General features: G+C 39.2%; 1 protein-coding gene across 1 annotated transcript; it reads right to left on the reverse strand.

The window, feature by feature from the left end:
- Positions 1–371: 371 nt before the first annotated feature.
- vimr2 (vimentin-related 2) lies at positions 372–13,020 on the reverse strand (the record flags this gene model as incomplete). Its single annotated transcript, XM_079630635.1, has 10 exons — positions 372–1,323; positions 3,474–3,598; positions 3,671–3,781; positions 6,671–6,793; positions 8,637–8,774; positions 9,309–9,404; positions 11,131–11,250; positions 11,390–11,548; positions 11,847–11,988; positions 12,920–13,020. The coding sequence occupies 10 exons, from the start codon at positions 13,018–13,020 to the stop codon at positions 1,281–1,283; spliced, it is 1,158 nt and encodes a 385-aa protein (XP_079486761.1). The 3' UTR covers positions 372–1,280.
- Positions 13,021–13,146: the final 126 nt, after the last annotated feature.

Here is a 13,146-nt window from a genome sequence, read left to right on the forward strand (position 1 = left end):
ATCCACAGAATTAAAGGAGTCAGTTTGGCTGCACAGGTCAGTTCAGCCACACCACAGCCCTCACGGATGGGCTTCAATTCAACAGGAATTCACGGGTCCTGGATAATCTTATCTAATCCATTATTAGCTGCATTTTTCATCTTAAATGCACAGATAACAAGCCTCTGATAGGGTTAATAGCACAGCGCTTACAAGTGAGGGTCAGTATGAAGATTGAAGGGCTTGCTGGGTAAAACTCCACAGCGCTCCTCTCCAAGACTTCAAAGGTGGTGAAACGATACGGCACTTGACTGACAGAAGGACGATTGCGGTCTCTTTCAAGTCCATGTCGGCAGAAAACACTCCCATAAAAAGTGAAATGTACTCAACTTAGAGTTCAGAAGAAAAAATACTTTTATTTTTTTGAAGGCAAAGATTTATTTAAACGCTGTAAGTTGTTGCACAGAAGAGAGTCAGTATGTTCAATTAAAACTAGCTGCAGATCATAAGGGACAAGCAAAAAGTCCAACAAGTCAATGAAAAATGTGGAGTACTAGAGTTAAATCCGTGAATTTTAGTTACCTTATTTGTCAATATGTATGTTTTATCCAATCAAACGTTTTTGTGTAGTAAAGCTACAATCTTCATCTGTCTAAATACACATGACAGCTTTTGGACAGAACAGGAAAGGTTAAAGGTAAAGTGAATGTCATCAGGCTCTATCTGCAGAGTGATACGACTCTAAAGTGTCAATGAAACATGAATGTATACTACCATTCAAAAGTTTGGGGTTGGTAAGATCTTTTTTTATGAAAAAGCCTCTTCTGCTTACCAAGGCTGCATTTATTTAATCAAAATACACTAAAAACAGTGAATTGTGAAATATTATAACAATTAAAAATAACTGCTTTGTGTTTCAATATATTTTTTACCAATGCATTTTTTAACAATGCAATTTATTCCTGTGATGTGCATGCATGTTCAGTGATCAGTGATGAAACTGCAAGCAGAAGATTCCTGTGCTGAAAATCCCCCAACACTCCCACTGCTGCACAGATCCAGTGTTTCTTGAAGACCCCGGGTTACCTGCCACTGACCCGTTATCAATGAGCTAGCACACACTCCCTGAAGTTCATCTGTCAGTGAAGCTTTACATCTGCTCAGAAGGTTAAGTGTGTCTGACAACTGTTTTCTTTACTATCTTGATTTGTGAGACTCATTGTTAAGGGTTGAACTGTATGTGGTTTTAGCGTTTCTTTGTGTCTGCTTCAGTCCAGAGAAGTGCATCACATTCTTGCATCCTACAACCAGCTCAGTCTCTCCACCTCTTCTTCAACCAAACCCCTGGAGCAGGGAAAAAAACAACAACTCAATCTGCTTTTACTTGTGAAAGGTTAGGGTAACTATTTCACTGCTAACCAACCATCTCAGTAGCTGTTTGCATCCACCCATTTTATACACATTTTGGGATATCGCATAAAAAAGCACTGGATAGAAATGCCAAGATGCATATAAATTCTAAAAATGCATATATAAAAAGTTGTGCACTCAATTGAGGCGGATAGATTTTTTTATCTGACAAGAAAACATGCGCATAAACTAAGATGAAAAACATTCACCGAATAAATCCCTCACATGAACAAAACAAAACTTTTTGATTTTGCCTCAACAGAGGAATGTTGCTCTAAAATGTTGGTTTGAATTCTGAAATGCCTGAACCAAAGTCTGTCATCAGAATTATTTGGTTTAACTACCTCTCGGAAGCGCCCCAAACAATTGTGTTCCCAAACACCAGGCATCTGAAGGCAAGGTAACACGACAGTGTTTATTGCATTTTGTCTGCATGTTCTAAGACGCATGATGTTGGAAAAAAGAGCCACAGTGGCTTCTCTAATTGCAGCAACTTCCCTTTTTATTACAGATATTTTGCGCCAATTTCCCAGGAAGTGACGATTTTGTTCTCTTAAACAGATGGAAAAGGTGCTTTATTTACAAATGTTTTATGTAATATTCCAATTAAGTTAAATTCACAGGGTTCAATGTAGCCCTGATCTAAGGATAATCTTAAGCAACTGTATACCATGGTAAAATGTCTGTCAAGAGGCACAGATGCTAGGATGCATGATGTGCAGTCTGTACTGTTTTGAACTGATAATGATGCTGAATGTGGCATCAGAGACGCTCGGCATCTGGCAAAAACTGCATTTGGGATTTTTCCCAAGCCAAATGGCAATTGAGAAGGCAGCATGGTGTCATTAGGGGTTTGTCGAGCAGACAGCTCTCTAAAGTCTGCAAGAACATACAAGCCAAGCCTTCATTTCTTATTCATCAAGGAAGAGAAAGCAGCTGTAATATAAATCTAGTTTGTTATTGAGAAAAAAATGATGTACATATGCAGAAGGCACAGAGGTGGGACAACAGCTGCATGGTCTGTCGACTAAGACAAAACCAGCTCCCTCGGTCCATTTTAATGAGCCTTTGTTTGTAAGTTGGTCGCTTCCTGAACCTCAAGGGCCAGGAACCTCTATTTTAGGGGCATTTCAAGGGATTGAGGTCACGTCGGGCATGCGTCATCATGCCACATACATCAGAGGACACTGAGAGTATTCCCAATCCGGTGATGCCATGAAAAGACGCGTTTAGGGAAGCAGGAAATTACTTCATGCTTTCTGCGACTGTAAGGGGATGCGCTTCCTGTGACCCATCTTGGCCTCAGGAATAGTTTATTGTGTCACAGTCATTACCCTGCAGTGCAATGACATAATTCAACACATATATCCTTTATTATCTGTAAAAATGCATTTAAAAGAGGGGGGATTATTATATATATTTTTTTGTATTTTATTTATGATTTATTTTTATTTTATTTCTTTCAATTTATTTTTTGTCTTACCTCCATTATTGTCATATTTAAAATTGTATACTCATACTGTTTTATACTAAAAACTGTCACAATGCTAGGGTTGATTGACAGGGCTTTTGCTAAGGTCGGTTTAAGTTGTTGTTTACTGATTCACGTCTAAAAGAGCCCACCCCAAACACCTATGATACTCTGGTTTGTCCATTTTATCAACCACCAGAGTAAAATATTAAGTCTGATCCCTTAGAAAAGTCGCAGCACACCTCTCTGCATCAAGATGCAAGATTTACACTACCAAGTTTGGGGTAAGTAAGATTTCCTTTTTTTTCCTTTTTATTAATTAAAAGTTTTCAAAAGTGACTGTAAAAGCATTTGTAACATTATCAAATGTTTCCATTTCAAATAAAAGCTGTTCTTTCTAACTAGAATCCTAAAAAATATATCACCTGCTCTTCGGTGATATGTTTTTTAGGATTCTAGTTAGAAAGAACAGCTTTTATTGTTTATAAACATATCATTCCTGGTGAGCATAAGAGACTTCTTTTAAAAACAAACAAATGTTACCAACCCCAAACCTTTCAAAGGTAGTGTATCATGTATGAACAATAGTGAAAGTGATGACAACATGTATCACCTGTAAGCAGCAATCTCAATGTCTAGATTCATCTTCTGATTCAGCAGTTCTTCATAGTCCCCACTTTGATCCTTCATCTGGAACTGAAGATCAGCCTCCTCCTCCTCCAGCTGACAAATGTAATTCTGGACAGAAACAACACAGTGGTGAGATACTGAGAGCTGCTGTAGAACAATATGAACAGCGAGTGCTTGTACCTCCAGCTCTTCTATCTCCTCCAGGTATTTGGCTTTCTTGGCTTCTATTTCAGCCTCCAACTCATCTTCCCGCTTCTCCAGCTCTGCCATCTCTTCCTGCAGCTCTGCAATCTACAATTACACATATACAGCACCAGTCAAACGTTTGGGCAAAGCTGACTGAATGTGTATTTCTGAGCTTTAATAGCATTTTAATCTTAATGTTTATGCTTATGTATTAATGTATGCATTTGGACCAAAGAGGAAAAGCATCCAAGTGTCCAGCATATATGAGAGGTCCTTCAATACTTTTTAAAAAGCACCTTAGATGGCATCATGTGAGGTTGGTGTGATGATGTGAGTGTGCAGAGCTGTGGTTTATACAATTTGAAGGATAGATTTGATTTGTTTACCATTTTATGTCACCATGCAATTTCAATAATTCCATTCGTTTCATGACTGCAATGTGGACAAAAGACACTGTGCATAAACATGAAGATGCAGATACACTATGTATAACAACAAAGAGATGTGCTTAACAAAACATGATGTTGTAATTAATGCCTATTTTGGTCTTAAATTAGTAATTGTGCGAGCATGTCTGAAAACTGTTGACATTTCACTTTGCATATTCACCTTTCAACAAACACAACACAGAACTGTCAGCCACACCTCTGTGCACGAGCTGCCCTGCTGTGAGTAATTACTGTAATCAGGTAAGTTAAACAGTCAGCTGTCAGAGATGGATGGAGATTGCACGCTCTGTTTCTCTTTCAGGTAGATCCTGGGAGGCTCCGAGCTCTGTTATTAACAAGCTGATGATACGTCAACTGATGAAAGTGGTTGTTACTCTGCTTTGGGTCTCGATTAAGAGTAAGGCGGTCTGGTTGGTTGCCCCCCCCCAGAGAAAACTAGCCGTGTCTCTGCCGTAATACACAGCTAAACGAGACCTGATTTCACCACCAACAGTTTGTTTAGCCAAACTGTCTCAGAGAGCAACCAGATCACTAGTATCCATTCTTAATGGCAGGAGAGATAGGGTGAAACTGAAGACAGCTGCCCTGCTGCCCGGTCAGTCAGTAACATCATAGACAGCGTTTTAAAGAAACTGATTTCAGGGTCAGTGACAACTTTTTTTTTTTGTCGTCTGGATCCATTCTTTTATTCAAAAATACATTAACCATGCAATTTATATATACAATGCCTTCAGTGCATCACTTATATGCATGACTATGTATTAAGTTTTAAATAAAAAAATAATTGTGATAATTTTTTGGGGCATAATATCCTTAATTTCATGTAGAAAAGCCTCATTAATGTGTCACCCATGTGTCAAGGTCAATAAGTGTCCAAAATGGAAGATGATTTGACCCTTTTATAACAATGAAAAGGTTAATTCAGGTTGTAAAATGTCATGTGGTGCAATGTGGTGCCACATGAGACTAACTTGAATACATGGAGTACTTTCTAAGAAATTATAACAAGTTTAAAATTAGTATTTCAAAAGATTGTTCCTTTTCTTTACCTTGTCAATGACCCTTCAAATAGTCTTCCAAGAAAACACAATTATCTAAATCGTCAATCACTCGTCAAGTCATTATCTAAAACAAATTCAAGTGAGCTTCCTAAATAAAAATATTTAATATTTCACACTAGAAATTAAATCAACTGCTCTTTTAGATGTCAGTATTCTTTCCACCAACCACTGAACTGCTAACAAGGAATTGTATATCATAGACTGAAGGAGACATTTATGCTGCTTTCAAAAACTGACTGTTTGAAGGCATTTTAGTAGAGATGACATAACATTAAAAAACTGGATTAAAATGTGCATCGATGCCTTCCTACTCCTTATCCTACCTGCAAAGCTTTTTGACACAAGCTACTTTAGGAAACAACTGATAGAGGAGAAATGAGGAGAGCAAACTAAAGAGAATGTAGTATGAAGGGAGGAAGTCCATCACTGATCAGCGAACAGGATCCTGTGTTATGAGAGTGAGCAGTGTGGTTTGAGACGGTCGGTTTATTTTAAGAGAGGGGCTACGACCACGACCACGAACACAATAATTAGAACCTAACCACCCTGATTGTTTTCTCAAATGTAAAGGTGTGAGTTGTGGCTGACCAATGATTTCCTTGCTCTTCAGGATGTAAACTAAGTCAGCAAGCAACTCCTAATAATTTCAAACATAAATCCTGAATGATTTCCCTTTACGCTAATGCATCCGTCACTTTTTCCTTCCCTGTCTTTTTTCTTTTTCAACCTAAAGTTTCTCTTCCTCCCGGTGAGGGAGTCTGACAGGTGAGATTTTATTACTACGGCTCAGTACGATCTGCTGTCTCCCGAGGCACTGCAGGAATGTGTGAAGTTTATGAAGTTTATGATTGGGGGAGAGAGTGCGTTGGCAGGCTGTGAAATGTATTGTTCATAATGGAAGACAGTGAGAGAGATAAACACTGTTATAGACTATACACTCCTCACATCCTCCTGGTCCAATCTCTTAGAATAAACACTCTGGGCAGCAGGAGTTCTCTTCCTTTATTCCTCCGCTGTCAGTCTGACGGAGGGCATGGCATTGTGAAACACCAATGATACTTTTAGTGAATTATTTAAAAGTTTTTAAATTTTAAGTTCATTTAGAATCCATCATCACTGAAAGAATGACTAGCATTTCAGTAAGAGAGTCTTTTGTGAACTCAGTAACTGATCTGATCGATTCACTGAGTGGGTCTGATTTGAACTACTAACTCAAGAGTGAGTTCGAGACATTTCATAATAATTCATAAAAAGAATTTCTTTGCAACTCATTGAGTGTTTGTTATTACAGAAGACAGTGGTGTGCACTTTAGTGAGACAATATCATTAAACTGTATACATTTTATAGACAACCACCAATGTGAACTAAATTTTAAATTATTGTAGAAAAAGCATTTACAGCCATTTTAGTGGCAGTCTGGAGTGCTGGAGTGTCTTTTGATGGGTCAGAGCTCAATTGTGTCGTTGAAAGGAAACTCACTCACCAAGTTCTTGAGGACATTCACGTCAGTCTCTTTGGAGATGTCCTTCACTTTCCCTCCAGTCAACTTAGCCAGCTGCTCCTCCTTCCCCTTTCCTGCAGCATCAATGGTGGCAGCGGACTCAAACTAAAATGCAGGAAAGGTTGACAGATTCAGGTTTCTTGCCTCTCTAAAGAAGAGTTACCACCCATGAAGCAGAGTTCTTTAGAGAGCAGGCAGTGAAGATGAATCACTGATTATTCCCAGAAGAAAGAAGAGCAAATGAAGGCCCATCAGGTGAGCAGGTGCAACCAGTCAAAAATCAGCCTCCAATTACTGTTCCCCCAAATCCCATTCAATATCAATTGTGTGTGAGACAATTGGACCTTGTGCGGTGCTAATGAAACAAAGCACCAGTTTATGGTTCTGAGACCACCTGAGAGAGCAATGAATAGAAAAGCAGACCAAATGAAAACAGGGAATGGTGGTAAAGGATGTGTTTATGTGTGTGCAAACTGTTTTTTGTGCATGTACGACTACTAGCACACTAGCATGAGTTGTTCTTGGCCTGCTTATCTTAGACCCACACACAAACACACACTAGAAGACTGTTGAGCCTGTAGAGGCTCTCCAGTGTCCTGGTGTAGAAGTGCTCTCTTCTCCTCTCCAGACCCATTCTGCATAGTAGCCTGGGAAGGGCTCCAGAGCTCTGATTACCACCGCGACCCCAGTCAAGAGCAGCCACTCCTGGGGCAAACAGGGTCAGAGGGCACTGGTGCTGTAGGATGACCTTTAGGGAGCAACTCACTCCTCAAACGACACGGAGGGGACAATAGTGCTCTGTGCTAGATGTGGACAGAGCTCTCTGTCCCACAAAACTGCCCCCTGAAGTAAAGTGTGAAAGAGGAAGGGAGAAACAAGCACTGTTGTGTTAAGAGGTTAGTTCACCCAAAAAGACAATTCTGTCCTCGTTTATAGGGTATATTCAACGTTTTTGTTCCTTCTCAGTGCTGGATAGTGACCATTCACTTTCATAATATGGAAAAGAGCAGCATGAAGATAATGCTACATTTCTCCTTTCTGTCCCACAGAATAGTGATTTTTTTGGGAGTGTGGGGTGGGTGGATGGTGGGGGACCAGATCCTTCAAAAGGAATGTTTCAAGTTGATACAACCTCAATTGACAGCATGTGGCACAATGTTGATTACAGCAGAAAATAATGATAAAATAACTGACATAAAATAAAATAATAGTCCCACTGCAAAACTGTAGAATTTAGACTTTTTTAACATTACATTTCACATTCCAGCCTTTAAAACCTTAAACGTTGGTTTCATTTACTTTTATTGTAACTGCCTTTCTCGAACTCTTACTCTTTTAATTTTAAATTATTTTCTATGGTAATCAACATTAACAACCATTCAAAATTTTGGGGTCTTAGGAATTTTTCACGTTTTTGAAAGACGACACCAAGGCTGCATTTATTAGATTAAAAATAAAGTAAAACAGTAATATTGTAAAATATTATTGCAATTTAACAGTTTTCAATTTTAATATATTTTGAACTGCAATTTATTCCTGTGATGGCAAAGCTACATTTTAAGTATCATTACTCCAGTCTTCAATGTCACATGATCCCTTCAGAAATCATTCTAATATGCTGATTTGCTGCTCAAGAAACATTTCTGATTATTATCAATGCTGAAAACAGGTTTGCTGCTTCTTTTTGTGGAAACAATGATAAAAAAAATCAGGATTTTTTTATGAATAGAAAGTTAAAAAGAACTACATTTATTTGAAAGAGGAATCTTTTGTAACATTATAACTGTCCTTTTAATCAATTTAATGCATCTTTGCCAAATAAAATAATTGATTTCTTTAAAAAAAAAATCTTACTGAACCCAAATTTTTAAACAGTAGGGTAAATGCCACCAAAGCTGTCAATTTAGCTTGTACAGACCAATGGAGTATATACTGGTGTGTAATTTACCGTAAGGCTCTTAGCCAGCTCGCTGTAGTACTCCTTGATGTCCATGATGGCTGGAGTGATATCAAAGGTCGGGAACTGCAGGGATACAGCGGGAGAACCTTCATCCAGAGGCCTGGGCTCACACAGCTTCTCCAGTCTCTGTGAACAAACGCAATATAATGGCTTTTGGTTTCTACTCAGGTAACAATATCTGCCCGTGCAAGATAGGGCAGCTGTTCATTAATCTGGCCCCAATGAAGTGTTCATAAAAAGGAGATTGAGTCTGCGTCTCAGCTTGTTCTCGTCAACATGAATAATGAGAGAGCGGCAGATGTATCAAGATAATAATAGCAGTTCATAAAACAAGAAGAACTTCTGTTTTCATTTCATACGCAAGGAGTAAGTTATACCTCACGTCCCAGAGGGAGGTCAACAGATATTTCCCTGTTTCCAGCCATTGCGTATCCACAGACTCCCTATGTACTACATTCTTTCATTCAGTGCTTGAGGAACCGTGTTTCCTGTCAGTCTCCGTTCCCCTAAACCTGTTCCCCTTACAATCAGAGGACACACCTTAAATAGTAAAACTCCCACAAGTCCGTGCCGAAATTCAGAGGTCTAGGGTAAAATGTTGCGATTTCAAATAAGAAGTAACAAGAAGTGTTTTTCACGCCACATTCTGCATGGCCTTACCATTTGGTGCTGCCTCTCCATGGCGGCCAGCTGCTCCTCATAGATGGCCACTTGCTCTCGAAGGGCTAGGCAGTCAGTGGTAATTACATCCACCTCCTGAGTGGGGAAGCGGAAATAAAGGTCAATTCAAACACAAAACACTTACCCTCTACATCTTCTATCACGAGCATCCTCAGTGCCACCAGGTTGTGCCCTGGCAAAGACTGCAATGCAGGGGAGAGGAGATCCACATACAGTACGTAGCCTAACGTCCCCCATTTTATTCGGGTCATCTGGGTATCTTAAGTGCCTGATTAATTGCTGATGAATTCAATTACTCAGAAGGAAAGCATTTGCATGTGAATGCTGCAGTGTGACGATGGATCTGGGCGGCAGAGGACGCGCACAGCACACACACAAGCTTCCCCGGAGCCCAGAATTGGCACAGTGGCCGTTGTTCCCGTTATCTCAGCGTGAACACAAGCCCAGGACTGGGAGAGAGTCTAGACAGCATTTCGATGCTGATTTACTTCCTCTATTCCACACCACCGAAGGGCTAAACTTCACTATGGTGGATACTTTCCAGCCAGCACTGGTGCTTAAAATTATACTTTCTCATGCCATTTCCCCCCCATATAACCACTGCTATTGCTTCTCTAAAATGCCTGTTAAAACCAATTTAGTGAAATTAAACTATTGAAAATAAAAACTGTATAACTGTTGAACGTCATGCTTATCTAAGTATATTAACTTATACAACTGGAACTATATTATACTTGTGGCTCCATCATATCTACCTCTTTGGATCTCTTCCTGTTTTATTCTCATCTCAGCCCAGCCTGAGCGCTAAGCCCTGCTCTGTTGCATCTAGGAGATATGAGAGGCTGAATGAGTGAATTATTAGGCACAGTGAAAGCTTTCCCACATCTGCTCTTTTACTGGAGATGTGCTCTGACATCTGTGGGGTGACGGAGTGGTTTCTACAGAAAGCAGCTCTGGTTTCAGAGTGGCCGCTGGCCGGGAGTCAGCGGGGCCTGTAATCAGGACTCTCCAGAGCGGATCTGGGAGCAGCAGCTGTGCTGTGCCACTCCAGGGACTTTCACACACACCTCCACTGGAGTCAGAACACCCCACCCGCAGCACAGGCTAACACTGCCATCTAGTGGGGGGGGAAGTGTAGAATTGTACTAAAGTTATATATTCTGGCGTATGAATGCAGATTTTTGCAGGGAGGCATGGTGATTCAGTTTCTGTTTGAGGCCCACAAGTGTAATTTCTATACGTTTGCATTTTTGCTTATCTGTTAAATGACTACTTACTGTTTAATACTCCACTGTGACATCCAAAAAGTATTTGGATACACTTAAGCCACACTCAATGTATGAATTTCATTACATTAGATAACAAAATATCAAACAAGGCATGTGACCTTTATTTTAAACTTGAGAAACCCTCCTATCATAAAATGTATAAAAAGGATTAACTTTTCTTAAGACAAAAAGGTTTTGTTATGTTTTTGATTGGATCAGTGTTTATTGTTAAGTTTATTGTTAAACTAAAACTTAAAAATAGTTTTTAGTAATTGAAATGAACTAAATTAAAAAGTATGAATATATATATATATATAAACCTAATATAAAAACCTAACCTTTAAAATAGTATATAATTATTCTTTAATAGTATATAAATTAATTAAATCAAAACTGGATTGGATATGTTCTGTTTGTCAAACTTGTTATTGTAAATATATTTAAATGTGGCTGAAGTGCCACAATACTTTTTTGGCCCTGTATGTACAACATATCAAATAACATAAACAAATTTTCATGGCATTTTTCATTACCAAAGAAACATCTTCTCGCTCTTGCAGGATGAGAGTCTTGTGCTCAACCACCTGATCATATTTCATCTGCAGACACCGCAGCTCACCCTTCAGCTCCTCTGTGTTACATAAAATCTCCTCCTAAGAGGTAAACAACCAGTAAACAGCAATGAAAGAATCAACAGAATAGAAAACTGACATTTGAGGAGAAATCAATGTAATGTTATCAAGTAAAGCATAAATATCCATCACCACTCAGGCCAGAGTTTCTGAGTGGTACCTTTTCTTTCCGTAGCCTCACTATCACAGCCTCCAGGCTGTAGTCGGCAGGGCTGCTGATGCTGACGGTGGTGGTGGTGATCTGCTCTGACTCTAGTCTCTCTTCCAGCTCAATGATTTCAGCCTCAAGAGATTCATTCTCCTCCTCTAGAGACCGAACCTACCTCAGCCACAAATAAGGTAACGTATGAGAGTAGAGGACATGCAATATATATGAGTAATGGCTTATGCTCAAAATGTTGTATCATATTACACTATGCAGTAGAGGACACCGTGAAAGCATCTTCATGGCCTTAATATGATTTTCTTCACACCCTCAGGCAAATGAATGACCCCATTAAATATCATGGAAATATGATAATTGGGCCACACACAGGGAGACCATTATATTCAGCATGAGCAGCTGGTTGTTACCCAGCAGAACCTTGGGTGTGAGTGTGAACATTGTCATGTCTCACCACGTTGATGAAGGCGGCCAGGCGATCGTTGAGGGCAGCGATGACAGAGCGCTCACTGACAAATCGAGCCACACCCTCCTTGTTTAGGGCACGAGCTGCAGCAAAATCCAGCTCGGGACATTCACTCACAGAAAATCTACCCCTGTCAAACAGACTGAAAGCTTTCCAATGTTTGAAATGGCATGTTTATTTTCTAAGCAAACAGTATTAAAAGGAAAAGAGGAAGAAGTACACAAAAGAGCTTAACTAATAACACATTTCTGCAGTGTATTTATAATTCAAAAAGAATAAAGAGTGAAGTCATTGTTTAAATTATTCAAATCATTCACACAGAATTCCTATGTGACTACATGGTACAGTTAAAAAGGAGTTAAATGGGTAAATATTTTATCCAAACAAGTAAATAGAAAACATTTCAAAACTTTTCAGTGTCAAGTATTTTAGGAAACTAAGAAATATACAGTATATACACACACCACAGTTCAAAAGTTAGGGGTCAGTAAAATATATATACATGTCAAATACATGCTTAAAGAATTCTAGAAAGAAGAACTTGTATCACGGTTTCCACAAAAATATTCAGCAGCACAACTGCTTTCAACATTGATTATAAGAAATGTACCTTAAAGCAGCAAATTATAATGATTTCTGAAGGATCATGTGACACTACAGACTGGACTGGAGTAATGATGCTGAAAATTCAGCTTTGCCATCATAGGAATAAATGACCTTTTAAAATATATTCAGATAGAAACCAGCTTTTGAATTGTAATAATATTTCACAATATTTTTTTTTTATCAAATAAAAGCAGCATTGGTGAGCATAAGAGACTTACTGACCCAAAACTTTTGCATACAATAATAATGATAACCACTCCAGGTATGAATCATAAATTAATTATTTAAAAAAAAAAGCAAAGTGGAAATTAAACTCGGCCAACAATCTCGATTTTGTAGATTTTTAGCCAATAAACCTTTATGCTTTGAAATGGCAAAAAAGCAACTGATTACAATACATTCATTTAAAATGTACCAGCAATACGTGTAAGGCCTTCAGATCTAAAAACACTGACCTGGCAGCGGAGCGGGCCTGGACTCCACAGCGTCCAGCAGACTGGCTCCACTGCTCCTCCTCAAACAGCTTACGGTACGATGACACTCTCAGCAGGGCCATGACAGCAGCAGGAAAGCAAAAGATGATGACAACCGCACAAGCCGGGGGTCTATATAGACGTCGGGGCTGAGAATGTCACACACGCTTGTGGGATCTCTCACTGAACACAAAGTAGCCTAACTAGGG

Source organism: Phoxinus phoxinus (assembly GCF_949152265.1).
Source record: "Phoxinus phoxinus genome assembly, chromosome: 12".
Classification (NCBI taxonomy): Eukaryota; Metazoa; Chordata; class Actinopteri; order Cypriniformes; family Leuciscidae; genus Phoxinus; species Phoxinus phoxinus.